Source organism: Urocampus carinirostris, chromosome 3, assembly GCF_059441175.1.
Source record: "Urocampus carinirostris isolate Australia breed hairy pipefish chromosome 3, RoL_Ucar_1.0, whole genome shotgun sequence".
NCBI lineage: Eukaryota > Metazoa > Chordata > Actinopteri > Syngnathiformes > Syngnathidae > Urocampus > Urocampus carinirostris.
In genome coordinates, this window is record NC_142351.1 from 57,389,637 (window position 1) to 57,404,969 (window position 15,333).

Sequence of the window (15,333 nt, forward strand, 5' to 3'; positions counted from 1 at the left end):
ATGGCGGCAGCCCTGTTGGGCTGCGGCTGCATCGGCTCGCTACAGTTTAACTGTACGGGTCAGGTGTATCGACATTTTGTTCTGTGTGCATGGTTACAAAGAATGACAATAAAAGTAAATTCTATTCTATTCTATATCAGTCGTTCCAAATTTCCCTTAGTTGTGAGTGAGTGAGTTGTATGTCTCTGTGTGCCCTCCGACTGGCTGGCAACCGGTTCAGGGTGTCCCATGCTCACCCCACAGCTCTAATAATGATAAACGGTGCAGATGATGGATGGATCAATGCAATGTAATGCCTCGGAGCATGTGCCCTCTTCCACAGCATCCTTTCAAGCGTCCTTTCATTCACTTTGTGCACTCATTCACATGTGTCATACATTTACATATAGGTACATAATGCACTCATAGATGAATCGTGTCTATCATGATTTAAATTACTGACACTAGAGAGACAAAACGAAAAGCTCCAGAGTGTGTTGGAAATAAAGAAACGGAACACTTTGTGTGTCTAAAACAATATTGGGTTCTTGATATGCTCTTAATGTGAACCAAAACAAAGCACATTTTATCCGCCATGTGAAAGAGAAAATTCTTTTTTGCTTAATGCCCTTTACTGTGTGGTTAAAATTGGAGCACTTTTTTGGGACTACAAGCAACTACCTGATCTTGGTTTCTTTTTTGAGGTTGCATTGATCTCATCTCATCTCATCAGCCGTACCGCTTATCCTCATTAGGGTCGCGGGGGGGCTGGAGCCCATCCCAGCCATCTCCGGGCAGTGGGTAGGGGACACCCTGAATTGGTTGCCAGCCAATCGCAGGGCACACAGGGACAGACAACTCATTCGCTCATTCACACCTAGGGACAATCTGGACCGGCCAATTCACCTGAAATGCATGTTTTTGGAACGTGGGAGGAAACCGGAGTGCCCGGAGGAAACCCACGCAAGCACGGGGAGAACATACAAACTCCGCACAGGAAGTCTGGAGCTGGATTTGAACCCACGACAGGTTCCCATGACATGAACTGTGCCGCACAAGCGCTAACCACTGCGCCGCCGTGCTGCCGTTGCATTGATCATTTATCCTCATTTTATTCACATTTATTTTTTCTCGTCTTTTTTTTTTTAGCATTTTTGGAGGTGCAGTATTCCAAACATATCCATCCATCCGTCATCTGCACCGCTTATCCCTCAGTAGGGTTGCGGGGGTTCTGGAGCCCTTCCCAGCCATCTTCGGGCAGTGGGCAAAGGACACCCTGAACTGGCTGCCAGACAGTCGCAGGGCTCACAGAGACAGATAACTTACTAGCTCATTTACACCAAGGCACATTTTGGACCGGCCAATTAACCTGACACGCATGTTTTTGGAATGTGGGAGGAAACCCACTCCACACAGGAGGTTCGATCTCATGACATCAGAACTGTGCTGCACACGCGCTAACCACTGTGCTGCCGTATTCCAAACGTAATCAAGTTGAATTACTGCAATATTATGGTATTCAGATTACGTTACTAAATGTATATTTTTCAGCAGGTCATTGGTTAATTGTATCAAATTACATTTTAAAGTAACCCTCACAACCAGCTCAAACTTATGAAAGCAAGATGGTGGAATGGGTTTGCTCAAGAGCAGGGGTACCCAATCTTTTTCAAGAATCAAGCTACTTTTTGTTAGTAATCAGTGCCAGTTGCACCCAGTTTGATATGCATTTTTCAAAATAGCAACTTAGCTAGCCGGCTAGTTAAATAGCTAAAACAAAGCGGATTGATAGTTAACTGGAAAGGTAAACGGGTAAAACAAAACTAAAAGGGAGCTAGATAGTTGGCTAAAAGTAAAACTTCAGGATTTCAAACTGCAATCTGAGATAATCAGAGGTTGTTTATCTTCAAAAATGATCAACCCTCCACCAGCCTACTCACTCACTGTCTGACGACCAAATTATGCTTCATGCTAAGCCGGTCATGAGTTCTTATTATGCTGACCAGATGGTAGAGATTGGTGCAACATTGGTTTTTGAGTGGTCTGGTTAAATGTCACCCAAGTCTCACGTTGCTTTGTTAGGAATAGAAGGCTCCTCAATAACAGTGTGGGTTTTCTGTCTTCATTTCGTTGGCTTAATTCCACTTTAGTCTCACCTTAGTTTTTAGTGTCATGTTTTCGTAAATCACCTTTGTAAATTACTTTTACACGTGGACCCGATTTCAACTTTATTGAGTGCTCGTGTGTCAATTAATATAACATGAACCACTAAAACCGTACAAATAGTTCACTGGAATTGACCTGTAGCCACATTCAGACTAATGACTGATCATGAGGTTTTTCATCATGTCATGATTGGAAATACAATTTCAATAGGAACATATAGTAATTCATTATTTATTCAGATAATTAGTTGACACCAATGTTCGCTACAAGGAACTAAAGGAATAAAATGAGAAAAATGAAACAGAAAATGTAAAACATTTAGGTCAGCTCATGAAAATGAGGAATTGTACTACACATTATCCGTTTTTTAAGTTATATTGTGTGACATTCGAGTGGCGAAATACATTTCAGCTTTAGTTCATTTCTATTACATCCATTTATTTATAAAAAACTTTTTTTTTCTTTTAAATTCATGAAACATATTCAAATAACTGACCTGCGTGAAAGAACAGCCGTGGTTGTTTTCTGGCACGACTAATCGTGAAAAGCTTTCCACTTTTTCTACCTTCAGGCTGTACATCAAAATATGGCTAAGGCCTAAGACTTTTTTCGTGCATCAACTCAATTCATTTGAAATTTCTTCGAAAAACACAAGTGTTTCAAAAAAAGTGACCTGGTTTTTGAGTGGTGAATTTCCAATAGAATAGGTTCCACAAAATAGTTCCCTGAAAAACAAACAATCAAGCAAGTAAGAGAGTTTCTGATGAAGGTGTGTTTAGGCGTGACTATTCGATTAGACTTAATGTGGTGTAAATGCGGGATTCAAGTCACATGCAAACCTGAACAAATTTTGTTGCAAGATTCACACCAGTATAAAGAAGTGGCTGATGAGATTCATCAGCAGAGGCATCACAGAGAGTGATCCACAGACTCCTGGCCACCATGAACGCCTTTTTGTCTACATACCAACTCTTCTGGATCATCCCCGTCTCAGCCGTTCTCCTCTTAGCATTGGGAAAGCTTTTATCCCGCCGGGGTTGCAGCTCTGTGGTTGACGGCCACGGCCGCGCTGTCCTCATAACAGGCTGCGACAGCGGCTTCGGATACGAGCTGGCTCGATGCTTGGACCACAAGGGTTTTGTGGTCTTTGCCGGCTGCTTGTTTCCGCAGGGGATAGGCGCCCACAACCTGGCCAGGCAGAGTTCCGGCAATTTGAAAATCCTCAAACTGAATGTGACCAGTGATGAGGACGTGGAGCAGGCAAAGAAGATTGTCAAGGAGAATCTGCCGGAAAAAGGTGAGAATCGAGAAATTGATTATTCCTGCAAATGTTGTCTTTTGGGTGTTCTTCAAGTTTTTTTCCACACAGGTCTGTGGGCAGTGGTGAACAACGCCGGCATTTCGGATTGGGCTGAGATAGAGTGGAGCACCATTGAAGACTTCCGCCACATGGTAGACATCAACCTCTTTGGCTCCATAAGAACAACTGTGGCCTTCCTGCCTTTGGTGCGGGCAACAAAAGGTTAAACTCCAACCTCATCTTTAAAATTCCACCTCACAATCATGAAATGGCCTTATAAGTTGTTTGTGGCGTGAACTGCAGGCCGGGTGGTTTTCGTGTCGAGCATCTTCTCTTTCTTCAACTGTTTGAACATGGGAAGCTACAGCGTGTCCAAGCGAGGTCTGGAGGCATTTGCTGACTGCCTGCGGGTGGAGATGGACAGCTTTGGTGTGAAGGTACTTGGAAAAAATTCAAGTCAAGCAACGTTAAGAAAATGATTATGCGAAAGAAAGCATTTTTGCTCATAGACTTGCCTTTCTTGGTAAAATACATTTGTGTAAAACCAGCATGAATATTTCATTTCTCTTTGCAGTGGTTTTGTGGGAAATGAAACCCATGTTTTGTTGTAGGGCACTCTTATATAGTCATTTTCTTTTCATTAAGTCCTAAATCAAAAACCTATACCTTTCTGAATACAAAACTCATTTTACTGCTTGTACTTTTCTGAAATCATTAAAAATATTTGGGCAAAACCAACTTTAATTTATGTCAATAGTGCTGCAGCTATACATTATTTTGATCTCCAAATATCTCATAGAATTTTTAGGTACAGTATAACATTATGTTCCGATCTGGTTTGTACGCACTTACAAATATGACTGAGCATAGCCGCTAATGCTAGTGGTCATGTTGACTTAATCCTCTAAAACAGTGGTCAGGAACCACCAGGCCGCCGACCGGTACTAGGCCGTGGGCTTCACTGGGAAAAAAAATGTCCTTATTCTCTTTTGCTTATACCTTATTCCAGTGATTTTCAACCTTTTTTGAGCCAGGGCATGTTTTTTACATGGAAAAATTTTGCGGCACACCACTAACCAAGAATGTTATAAAATGACACTGAACAGTATGTTTACTTACAATATAATTTATGGTACCCCCTGTTTTTTTACAGCACAGACACTTGACAATGATATGATACGCCACACCTGACGATCTCTCACGGCACACTAGTGTGTTGGGCGCAGTGGTTGAAAATCACTGCCTTATTCATTAGTGTATACACAGACATTTTTTTTTTATCCCTAAGAAAACTTAAAGGTGCTGCTCTAAACAACACAGCTGGATGGATGGATGGGTGGAATAATGGAGAGATGGAATAATGGTTGGATGGATGATTGAAGAGATAATTAGATGGTTGGCTGAGGTGATGGATTGATTAAGAGATGGATAGATGCCTAAAGCGATGGATGAAGGCAAGGACAAAAAGATGGAGGAGTGGACTGGATGCCATCTCTTAACCTAGTGTTTTCAATCCCGTGATCCAGTAAAAATATATTTTAGAATTGTTGAATCGTGTCTGCCCTCCCAGGTGAGCATCATTCAGCCTGGTAACTTTGGCCAAGCTACCAACATCGTGAAGATGAAGACCCTGTCCGACATCTGGTCGAAGTTTGACGACGAGCGCAAGCAGATCTTCAACAAAGATTATATCGAACTGGCAAACGATTACTTTGTCTCCTCGTGTAGAATGGGCTTCACCAACGCCAACAAGGTGATCAACGCCATGCTGCACGCCCTCACAGCCACCCGCCCGAAACGGAGATACATGGTTGTCTCCGCCACCGATCGGGTGTTTTTTCAACTCTATCCTTTTCTCCCCACGGCTCTCACCGACTCTGTGTTTTCTCTCAGCTCCATGTATGCAAAAAGAAAAGAAATGTTGTATGCGAAATAGGACCCGATATGTTGGGGACGACAAATTTAAATTTGCGAAGGGTGTCCGCACACAAACTCAAAGAAATGTCATCACCTCATCATGAGAACCTGGTGCTTAAATTGCCTTCATTTTATTTCTGTGATCTCTATTGCGTCCTAAATATGATGTATTCACTTTTTCTGATAATGGCCACGATTATTTTGAGCAAATTTGCATTCTCGATTATCCGTTTTTTTCTGTACTATTTGTAACTAATTTATAACTTTGTGTTCAATATAGCTTCAGTACAATGTTGCCTTTATGATGCACTGAAAATAAAATAATTTGAATTACTATATCCTTGTTGAAATTTGTTTGTTTTATTAGCAGACTTAATTGTTTTAGTAGACGAAAAAGGATGAAATTTGGACTCTTGAAATCAGGTAAAGAAATTAAGTATACAACATGAATAGCAACATGATTACCTGGTCAATCAGACAGCTGCTAGGGTGAAAAGGCAGAGAAAAGAACTTCCAATAGGATATGGTTTGAGTTACCAGGTAATTAATACACTTACAGTCTGCACACGACACAGTTGCCTATCTGGAGAAAAGATGGTTAAGATATTCATACACAAGTAAACTATACTTTTATTTTCATTTTAAAACATTCAAGCAATGTGCATTTCTCTCCATCATTTTTCATCATGAATTATTGACCCAGAGGTCAAAATGGTTAGCGCATGTGCGGCACAGTTCTGAGGTCATGAGCTCGAACCTTCCTGTGTGGAGTTAGTGTAAGTTTCCTCCAGGCACTCCGGTTTCCTCCCACATTTCCAAAAACATGCATGTCAGGTTAATTGGCCGGTCCAAATTGTCCCTAGGTGTGAATGAGCGAGTGAGTTGTGTGTCCCTGTGTGCCCTGCGACTGGCTGGCAACCAGTTGAGGGTGTCCCCTGCCCACTGCCCGAAGATAGCTGGGATGGGCTCCAGCACCCCCGCGACCCTACTGATGATAAGCGGTGCAGATAACGGACACACACACACACGTTCTACTGACAAAACAATCCGTGTACTTATAAACACACGCACACATACAATAAAACACATACATATGTACAAATAATTTCTTTTTGAATTCCCTCAACATACGGAGGTATACAGAATAACTCTGTGAGGCAAAAAGTTTCATTGCATACTTACAACATTCCAAATTTGACTTATGTTGCCCAACCTGATGTTCGGTATTCTCCCTGATACCATTTTAAATGTCTTTACTTTGGCCATGACTCTCCATGGCACGGTAAAACAGGAAGCCAAGGGCAGAACAAGCAGGATGACTTTATTCTTTTTTCATTATCTTAATTGTAAATTAATACTACATATAGGTAGTGATTCTACCCCTGGACCCAGAATACCTGCGTTATTTACATGATTGACAGTGTACTTTGTACATGACCTTCCATTAATAAAGTGACAATAAAAGAAGAAAAAAACCTGACTCAAGGTATCGCCCGGTTATATAAATGTCTCGTGCAGGGTTGGAATCATGCAAAAGCATGCAGAGGGTCCCCCGCTTCTCGGCCCCCAACTGACCAATAAAAAAATAATGTTTGTCTTGAATGTACATAAGATGAAAAATAAAATAGATTTCAATGGTTCACAATAATGATATAATTGATTGGGCAGATGGGGGGGGGGGGTTATTGGGCAAATCCAGAGACCCCAAAAAGCCCGACATGCTTTAGGCTCTTTGTTTGTATTTGTCATTTCACATGAGATTAAATGACTGAGATTTGTAAAAACTTCACAAGAATAAAAGGAACATGATACATGTTGTTCCTTGACAAGTCGGTCCTTCGTGCATCTCGCACTTGCCAAATATGGCAAAAAGTGTGACAATATCCGGCACAGTTCAGCTTCTCTTCCGTGTCAAAAGATCAATCGGTTTCAAAGCCTCGTGCGTTCTTGATGGCAATGTGAAGTTTTTCCCTCAGTTCCTCAAAGGACTCGTAGGGTGGAAGGTCCAGACGGTTAAAGCATGTGTGTGCTCTTGGTAGTTTGTCACGTGTTCCCCACAGCTCGATGTTAAACCGCTGCTGCCCATTACATCCTTAGAGTTCCCCAAAACTGTTCATCAAACTCTGGAAGTTCCTGTCACGAATTGCAAGAGACAAATTTGTTTTTCCGCATCCATCAACAGTACTGCTTTCTAGAACCAGTGGATTACAACGTGGTCAGCGCTGTAGCCACTCTTATACTCGGTGTTCTGTCTCCAATCGTTAACATCCACATCTCCCAGACCACACATGAGCAGCTCAAGCTCGTTCTCATCAAAGATTTTGATTACGTCCTGTGAGTTCAAGGATACTGGACAGGAAGGGACAGACGGGATAGATACCGCATATAGGATACCGGATGACAGGGATCGATATAGGGCCAGAGCCAAAATGTTTGTGTTGCAAGTGCAGAGGTTCGTTGACGGACTGACAAAGAGTGAATGGAGTACTGAGTTTTAATAGGAGGGGAACCAATCAGGCAACGAGCAACAGCTAGCGCCAAACAAACGGGCACAGGTAAGGGCAATGAGTAATCTTGACAGTTGGTGCTGTGGACGGCCGCATAACCACATATCATTAGCGTTGAGCATTTGTGTTTGCAGGATATGGGTTAAGAAACTAAATTGTTTTCAAGGCTAATAGTCTTTTTAAACCAGCGTCAGAATATTCACTCACATGTCCAATGCTGCAGTGTCAGATGATGTTGAAGGATTTGTATGCCTCCTCACATGTAAAGGAGGCTTTGCGAATGAGACACTAACATCCCATAATAAGATTTGTGACTCTTCTAATATTATTTTCTTTGGCATGGAAATAAAAGATTTGAAAGAGAAAAGGAAGATAAAAAAACATCAACAAAAATGCACAAATATTTAGAAAGTAGTTATTATAGATTCATGCCTGTAAACCTCAGCCAATTAGTCTTCTTATTAATGATTGCCTTTTCAGCCCGGGAGGTTTTATACCCAGAGCTGGCAAACTTAGCTATGGAGGAGAAATTTTAATAAATAGAGCTGCAGTGAGCTCTTATGATGCATTTTTATTGGGAAGAAATTCAAGTATATGTCAATAAGTTGACAGAAAACACTTTACCATTTTAAATCAAAGGAAAATTATATAAAGATTCTGATATAGATGAAAATATATTTATCTATGTACAGTATCAATCATTTTAAATCAAAATTGCATTTGCCATCCCGACAGATTGTTAGGGTTTAAACTAAACTTTTATAACTCTTATAAAGTAGCTTCACTACACAGATTTTGATGCTACTTAAAACCTCATAATCCCCCTAAGCAGGACACTGGTCCCTGCAACATTTTTGCTTACAATGTTGTCTATAGACAAGAGAATTTCCGTTTCACTGTACATCAGCATGAAGACTTCCAAAGGTTCCTGAGACACTGAGCTTCTCAGCCTAGTTTTCACACATTTTAAAGCAGAGAAGCTCAGTTCACATGCAACCTAAGTGCAGGAAAGGGTCAACAGGAACTTTTATGCCAGCCCAATCAAATGGTAGGCAACTGTGAGGAGGTTATATTGGAGATATATTTTATTTTGTTTTTCTTTCTTTTCTTTTTGTTAATTAACAATATATATGATGTAACGAAACACATGTACAATATAACATGTTAAACCATATAAATAAACACGTTTGAAAAAAAATATTTCGTAAAATTACTTTGTATTTTGTAAGGGAAAATACGACAGTTTGTTAGGGCATGGAGCCGTGGAGGTTGACAGGTATGAATGATCAACATTTCAAACACAACGTGGCACCTATTAACTCACAGCAAGACAGACTATGTAGAACCAAAACACAAAATATGTCACCAAGTCTACTTTATTTAACAAATAAACAACACAATTATTTCTGCATTTTGGTTTGAGCAATTTTATTGACACTATTAACAGCAAATAAACAATGTGAGGTTTAAACAATTTTTCTCGATAATTTAACTGCAATTACGCATATTCACAATTTCGTTATATCTGACAATATGACGTTTTAACCATTTTCCCCCCGACATTTTTAACAGCAATTAAACAACCCAATTTCATTATATCATATCCCAACAATATAAGTTTTTATCGATACGTTTAACAGCAATTAAATACATTCACAATTTCCGGCATCTTTTAGGTATTTCCCCACTTGCAGTAAATTCAGTGTTGCATGCTATACGTAGCAGTGCTGTATATTCATACTGTAGATACCCCCCCCCCTTTTTTTTTTTTTTTTTTTCAGAAAAGGTCATATGACGCACACAATTTGAAATGGTTAAAAACGTATATGTAACGGGTGTAATAATAACTTTTATTTTATTGAAATTCCTGCTAAAATATGTGTATAGTTTTTGGTAAATGTCCTGCAATGCTGAGTCCAACAGTGCCATCTGCTGGTATGGGGTGGGGTTTGGTTTTGGCTTCTAACATGTGACCAGGAGGCGGGGTTTTGTCAGTTTTACCAGAGTACTACAAAGGTAAGACATATCTTTTGGTGCTCCACAAAATAAGTTAATTTTAAACTTTATAACCCCAGCTGACAAATCTCTCACCATGCATAGTAATGTGATTGATATTGTCAAGCTGTTTTGATTTATTTTCGTTTTGTTTCTGTTTTACTAAATATTAATTCCCCTTGTAGAGATTAAAGAGATCAAACCCAGCAGAAAAAGCTAATGTTGTGACTCATCCATTTGCAGGTAAATTGTACCCATTTTTATACTCATTATTGTTTTTATTCCTATTTTTCATATACATTAAAAAAAAGGATGATGTTGGTTAAAATTCAGAGTAAAGAAAAACATGTTGAATTCATTGTAAACGTTAAAAATCCACTATACGATCTCTTGTTAAAAGTATCTTGCTAAAATGCAAAGATTTATAAATGTATTGTGATATTCTAAAATGTATTTTCTGTAAAGTGAAAAGACAGCTCTTTGATATGCTTTGTTGTCAGTTTTACCAGAGTACTACAAAGAGATCAAAGAGATCAAACCCAGCAGAAAAAGCTAATGTTGTGACTCATCCATTTGCAGAAACTGTAATAATAAAAACCTCATCATCCAGTCCAGCGTGAATGTGGATCTTTGGTGGGACACGTACAGCGCGGTTACATTGGTGCCGTGACCCGTGACTTCTATCAAGCTCTCCGAACCGAGGACTGTCCTACCTGCCACATCATTTCATGAAGCCATCAGCTCACAGTATTTAAAACTGCTATACAGTGACGTGTTACGCAGGCGGTTTTGACTTATTTACATCTTTGAAACATGTTTACTCAGAGCACAAGTGACGTTTCTGAGGGTGTAGCTGATCACATGACAAATATTATTCAGGAGATAGGACATAAATTGGCTGATAGCATATTCACAAATATACAGTCACGTAATATAGTAGCTCCTAACGCTGCTGCCACACAAGATGTAGCAAACAGATTGAGTCAGGTGGTTACGCAGAGAAAGGTTAAGGAACCGCCGTCATTTATTGGGGATGGCTCAGACTCAATAACAATACATGAGTGGGAAGATCTAATGAGGACATTTATAAAAAGGAGTGATGTGAGACTTGAAGAGCAAGCAGAGGAAATCCTTATACATTTGAGAGGAAAAGCTAAAGATGTAGTTAGGTTTAGCATTAGAAACAGTAATATAGACGTCTATACCCGCCCTGACATGATTTATAGTCTTCTCAGGAAATACTTTAGCTGTACCAAGTACTCTGCTGTCCCTTTAGCTGACTTTTATTCAACTTTGCCCAAAGACCAGGAAGACCCCTATGACTACTGGCTGAGACTAAACAGAGCAGCTGACCTTGCCTCTGAGTGCTTGAGAGAGCAGGACAAAACATTTGACAACCCTGAAATAGAGGTTACTCGCATGTTTATTAGGAACTGCCCATGCAAGGAACTGGCACTCACTTACAGATCAAAAACCATTGAAAAGTGGTCAGCATGTGAGGTACTAGAGGTGCTGAATGAATACCACGCTGAGAAGAGCTACAAAGCAGATTCCCTACAACAACCTGCGAATAGAGCGGAAATTGCCGTACACAAAGCTGAGGTGAACCATGGTCCAACCCTCGTGCACGAGCCACCTCAGACTTCGAGCCCAAAGTATGTCTCTCTAACGGACGTTATTAGTATGTTGGAGAAAGTTCTGATACGTGTTACCTCGAACCAGTTTCAAGAGAGAGGGGGAGCTCCAACCAGGCGACCTGGAGCCAGAATCAATGGTTTCACTGCCAAGCCATGTATCATTTGCAAAGAAGTCGAACACAGTGCTCTCTCTCATTGCCGAGACAAAAACCTTTGCTTTCACTGCCATGCCCCAGGGCATTCTCGACGTGATTGTCCAGTGACGAAAGTTGTCCCGCTGCCTCAGGGAAACTAACTGATCTGCGCTTAGGGGAGAACAGTGCAGATCAACTGAGTATACCTCCCACCACTAATGTGAAGCCTGACATGCAAGACAATAAATCAATTTATGAGTTGTATAGCAACAAGATACCTCCATCGAAGAAGCTGATCTTTCAGGGGTTTCAGAGAATAGCGGAGACTGACGAACTGTTTTACACACCTGTACTTGTGCAAGAAGGCCCCACTTTCAGAGCGCTGTTGGACAGCGGGTCGATGGCTTGTACAGTAAGTGAGGACACAGCTAAGTACCTCCTGCAGCAATTCCCTGATATGATGAGTTACACGGCCGATGATTATGTCATTGTAGGCTGCGGTGGACACCAAGTTTCTCCCAGAGATATGTACGACATTCACGTCACAGTTTACGGGTGCCAAATGATAATACCAGTAATGGTGGTGCCAGGCCAGACAGAACAGATGATCCTTGGCAGCAATGCCATCAAATATATTTTGACTCAATTGAAAAGTACTGATGGCTATTGGAGATTAGTTTCCACTCCTGACAACGGTCTGTCCGATAACCACAGTCAATTCCTGTCAATGCTTTCCAACACAGAGAGATGGAGAGGTGATTGCATTCCAGACAAGGTAGGGACAGTAAAGATCAAGAGTTGCGTGACGCTGAATCCACGGACCGAGTACGTTATTTGGGGCAAGTTACCTGAGTTGGCCGGGGCATCAGCGGGCAGCACAGTGGTCGTTGAGCCAACCCAATCTAAGGCTGCGCCCAGACAAGTCCTTGTCGGACGAGTTGTTACTCTACTCTGGGGAGATGGATGGGTGCCTGTTAAAGTCTTTAATCCCACGGACAGAGTTGTGGTGCTGAGAAGAAACAGGAAAATTGCAGATGTGTCTCCTTGTATCGCAGCGGAAGACCTGCCCAATGCAGAGGAGGTCAAGTGCAACGTGCAGAGTGTACAGAGCAAAGAGGTCCGACCCAGGTCAGAAGAGGACATGATGCGTGCATTGGAAGCTCTGGGACTGCAAGACATTGACCTGAAGTCATGTGAGGTTTCGCTGCAGTGTAAAGACAAGCTCCTTCATATCATCGAACAATTCGAGTCAATCTTTTCTCGCCATAAGATGGACTGTGGAGAGGCCAAAGAGTTTGTACATCGTATCCACCTTGTTGATGATAAGCCGTTCCGTCTACCCTACAGACGTATACCACCAAGTCAGTATGAAAAACTGAGGACGACTCTGAACGAGATGGAAGAGAAAGGAATTATTCAGAAGTCGACTAGCGACTATGCATCTGCGCTTGTTCTCATATGGAAGCGGAATGGAGAACTAAGGGTATGTACTGATTTCAGAAGGCTTAATGCAAGAACCATAAAGGATGCCTACCCACTACCGCATCAAGCTGATGCTTTGGCCGCACTTGGGGGAAATGCCTTTTTCTCCACAATGGGTCTGACGTCAGGCTACTACAATGTCCCTTTGCACCCTGACGACAAAAAGTACACGGCATTCTCCTCACCATTCGGCCTTCACGAGTACAACCGGCTCCCTCAGGGATTTTGCAACAGCCCAGCAACATTTATGAGGATGATGATGTCAATATTTGGTGATCAGAATTTCATGAGCCTATTATGTTACCTCGACGATCTGATGGTGTTTGCCCCCACAGAGGAAGTTGCACTCCAACGCCTGCAGATGGTGTTTACTCGCCTTAAGGAACACAACCTCAAGCTCGCACCCAAAAAGTGTTTTTTCCTCAGACGGACTGTGAAATTTCTTGGGCATGTCATCAGTGAGGATGGAATTCGGACTGACCCCGAGAAAGTGAGAGCGATAAATGACGTACAAGTCGCTGATCTAATGGAGTCGGATGGCAAGACGCCATGCCCTAGTAAAATCAGATCTTTTCTAGGCATGGTGATGTATTTCCAAAGCTTCATTGAAGCATGTTCTGCGAAGGCAAAACCTCTGTTCAGGCTCACATCTGAATCTGGTGACAAGCATAAGCGCAAGAGAGCCCGCAAGAAGGGTCAAGTGAAGCTGACGCCGGCAGATTGGTCCGATGCATGCCAGAACGCCTTTGAAACACTGAAGCACGACCTCGTGACAGGTGTCACTCTGGCCCACCCAGATTTTAATGCGCCGTTTATTCTGGCTGTCGACGCATCCTTTGATGGGATTGGAGCAGTCCTGTCACAGCTGCCACCTGGTGGAAAAGTAGCCAGACCAGTCGCCTTTGCAAGTAAGACGCTCTCTCGCTCCCAGCTCAACTACCCTGCACACAGGCTCGAATTTCTTGCCTTGAAATGGGCGGTATGTGATAAATTCAGCCATTGGTTGAAAGGAAGACACTTTACCACGTGGACCGACAATAACCCACTTACATACATTTTGACCAAACCAAGACTTGATGCGTGTGAACAGCGGTGGGTAGCGAAGCTAGCTGCATACAATTTTGACCTGAAGTACATTCCCGGCCCAAAGAACATCGTAGCCGACGCTCTGAGCCGTGAGCCATTTGTACGGTCATGTGTGGGTCATCGCCTTGTTACCGAGCCCTATACCTCGCTCTTGGACCAAGTCAACGGGGTGAACAACAGTACTGTGCAAGAGGTGTTCAGAGTATCCAACAATTGTCACGCTGTTGTAGACGAGAGTGCTGGGACATCAGACGAGTCAGTAAAAAGGGCAATTCCATCAGGCTCCAATGGTTCTGTGACATCAGAAGAGGTTGCTGCTGTCTTCAGTGCTCAGTCCACTGGTGGCGTGGGTCAAGTGATGGGAACAGATGCCAACTTCAATCTTCTGCAGAAGGGAGATCAGTCAACGGCACTCCCACAGAGTCAGCTTGTTGGTTTACAAGAACAGGACAACACAATAAGCAGAACCATGTACTTTGTGCATAGACACAAGAGACCTAACAGGCGTGAGAGAGCTGTCGAGTCGCCTAGTGTGATGAAACTACTGAAGCATTGGAGCAGACTCACCATACAGAATGGCATGCTCTACAAAATAAGGAAAGATCCTCACATGGCCAAGAAAATCTTCCAGTTTGTGGTGCCTGATTCATTGAAACAGAAAGTCCTTCAAGGTTTACATGACTCAGCAGGTCACCAAGGCCAGAACCGTACTTTGTCTCTGGTGAGGCAACGATTCTTCTGGAATGGCATGGAACGTGATGTTGTGAATTATGTTAAATCCTGTCAGCGCTGTGTAGTAGGGAAAACACCGGAACCACACAACCGTGCACCACTCAAGAACATAGTCACCTCTGAGCCTATGGAGTTGGTCTGTATAGACTTTTGGACTGCTGAGCAAGAGAACAAGTCTGTAGATGTCCTGGTCGTAACTGATCATTTCTCCAAGATGGCGCACGCCTTCCCTTGCAGGAATCAAACCGCCAAACAAGTTGCTCGCCGTCTGTGGCAGGATTTCTTCCTTGTCTATGGTTTCCCACGGCGTATCCACTCTGATCAGGGAGCTAATTTTGAGAGCAAACTGATCAAAGAGCTTCTGGAGATGGCAGGGGTGGAGAAATCCCATACGACTC

The 15,333-nt window shown here is 42.3% G+C and overlaps 2 protein-coding genes across 8 annotated transcripts in view; both read left to right on the top strand.

Moving 5' to 3' along the window:
• The window catches only part of LOC148370233 (inositol polyphosphate-4-phosphatase type I A-like), a 46,592-nt gene extending 43,450 nt beyond the window's left edge, over positions 1-3,142 (top strand). For 5 of the 6 annotated variants that reach the window (XM_088332648.1, XM_088332660.1, XM_088332658.1 and 2 more), the window contains one exon: positions 1,129-1,838. The gene's annotated coding sequence lies outside the window, so the exon portion shown is untranslated. Of the gene's footprint in view, positions 1-1,128; positions 1,839-3,005 lie in introns of those variants that run through there. The other variant, XM_088332649.1, reaches the window with a different exon arrangement.
• Positions 1,998-5,653, top strand: LOC148370234 (D-beta-hydroxybutyrate dehydrogenase, mitochondrial). Of its 2 annotated transcripts, XM_088332662.1 has the most exons (4): positions 1,998-3,442; positions 3,515-3,667; positions 3,749-3,882; positions 5,016-5,653. In XM_088332662.1, exons 1-4 carry the CDS (start codon positions 3,088-3,090, stop codon positions 5,379-5,381), a joined length of 1,008 nt encoding a protein of 335 aa, XP_088188788.1. In that variant the 5' UTR covers positions 1,998-3,087; the 3' UTR covers positions 5,382-5,653. The 2 variants fall into 2 exon arrangements, with proteins under 2 accessions (XP_088188788.1, XP_088188787.1); XM_088332661.1 differs by having other exon boundaries at positions 1,998-3,667.
• Positions 5,654-15,333: the final 9,680 nt, after the last annotated feature.

Excerpts from the sequence above, each read along its gene's own strand:
- LOC148370234 (XM_088332661.1), top strand. The coding sequence starts at position 3,088 with ATGAACGCCTTTTTGTCTACATACCAACTCTTCTGGATCATCCCCGTC. Across the intron at positions 3,668-3,748 it reads TTTGGTGCGGGCAACAAAAG|GCCGGGTGGTTTTCGTGTCG; the intron begins GTTAAACTCCAA and ends CGTGAACTGCAG. Across the intron at positions 3,883-5,015 it reads TGGACAGCTTTGGTGTGAAG|GTGAGCATCATTCAGCCTGG; the intron begins GTACTTGGAAAA and ends CTGCCCTCCCAG.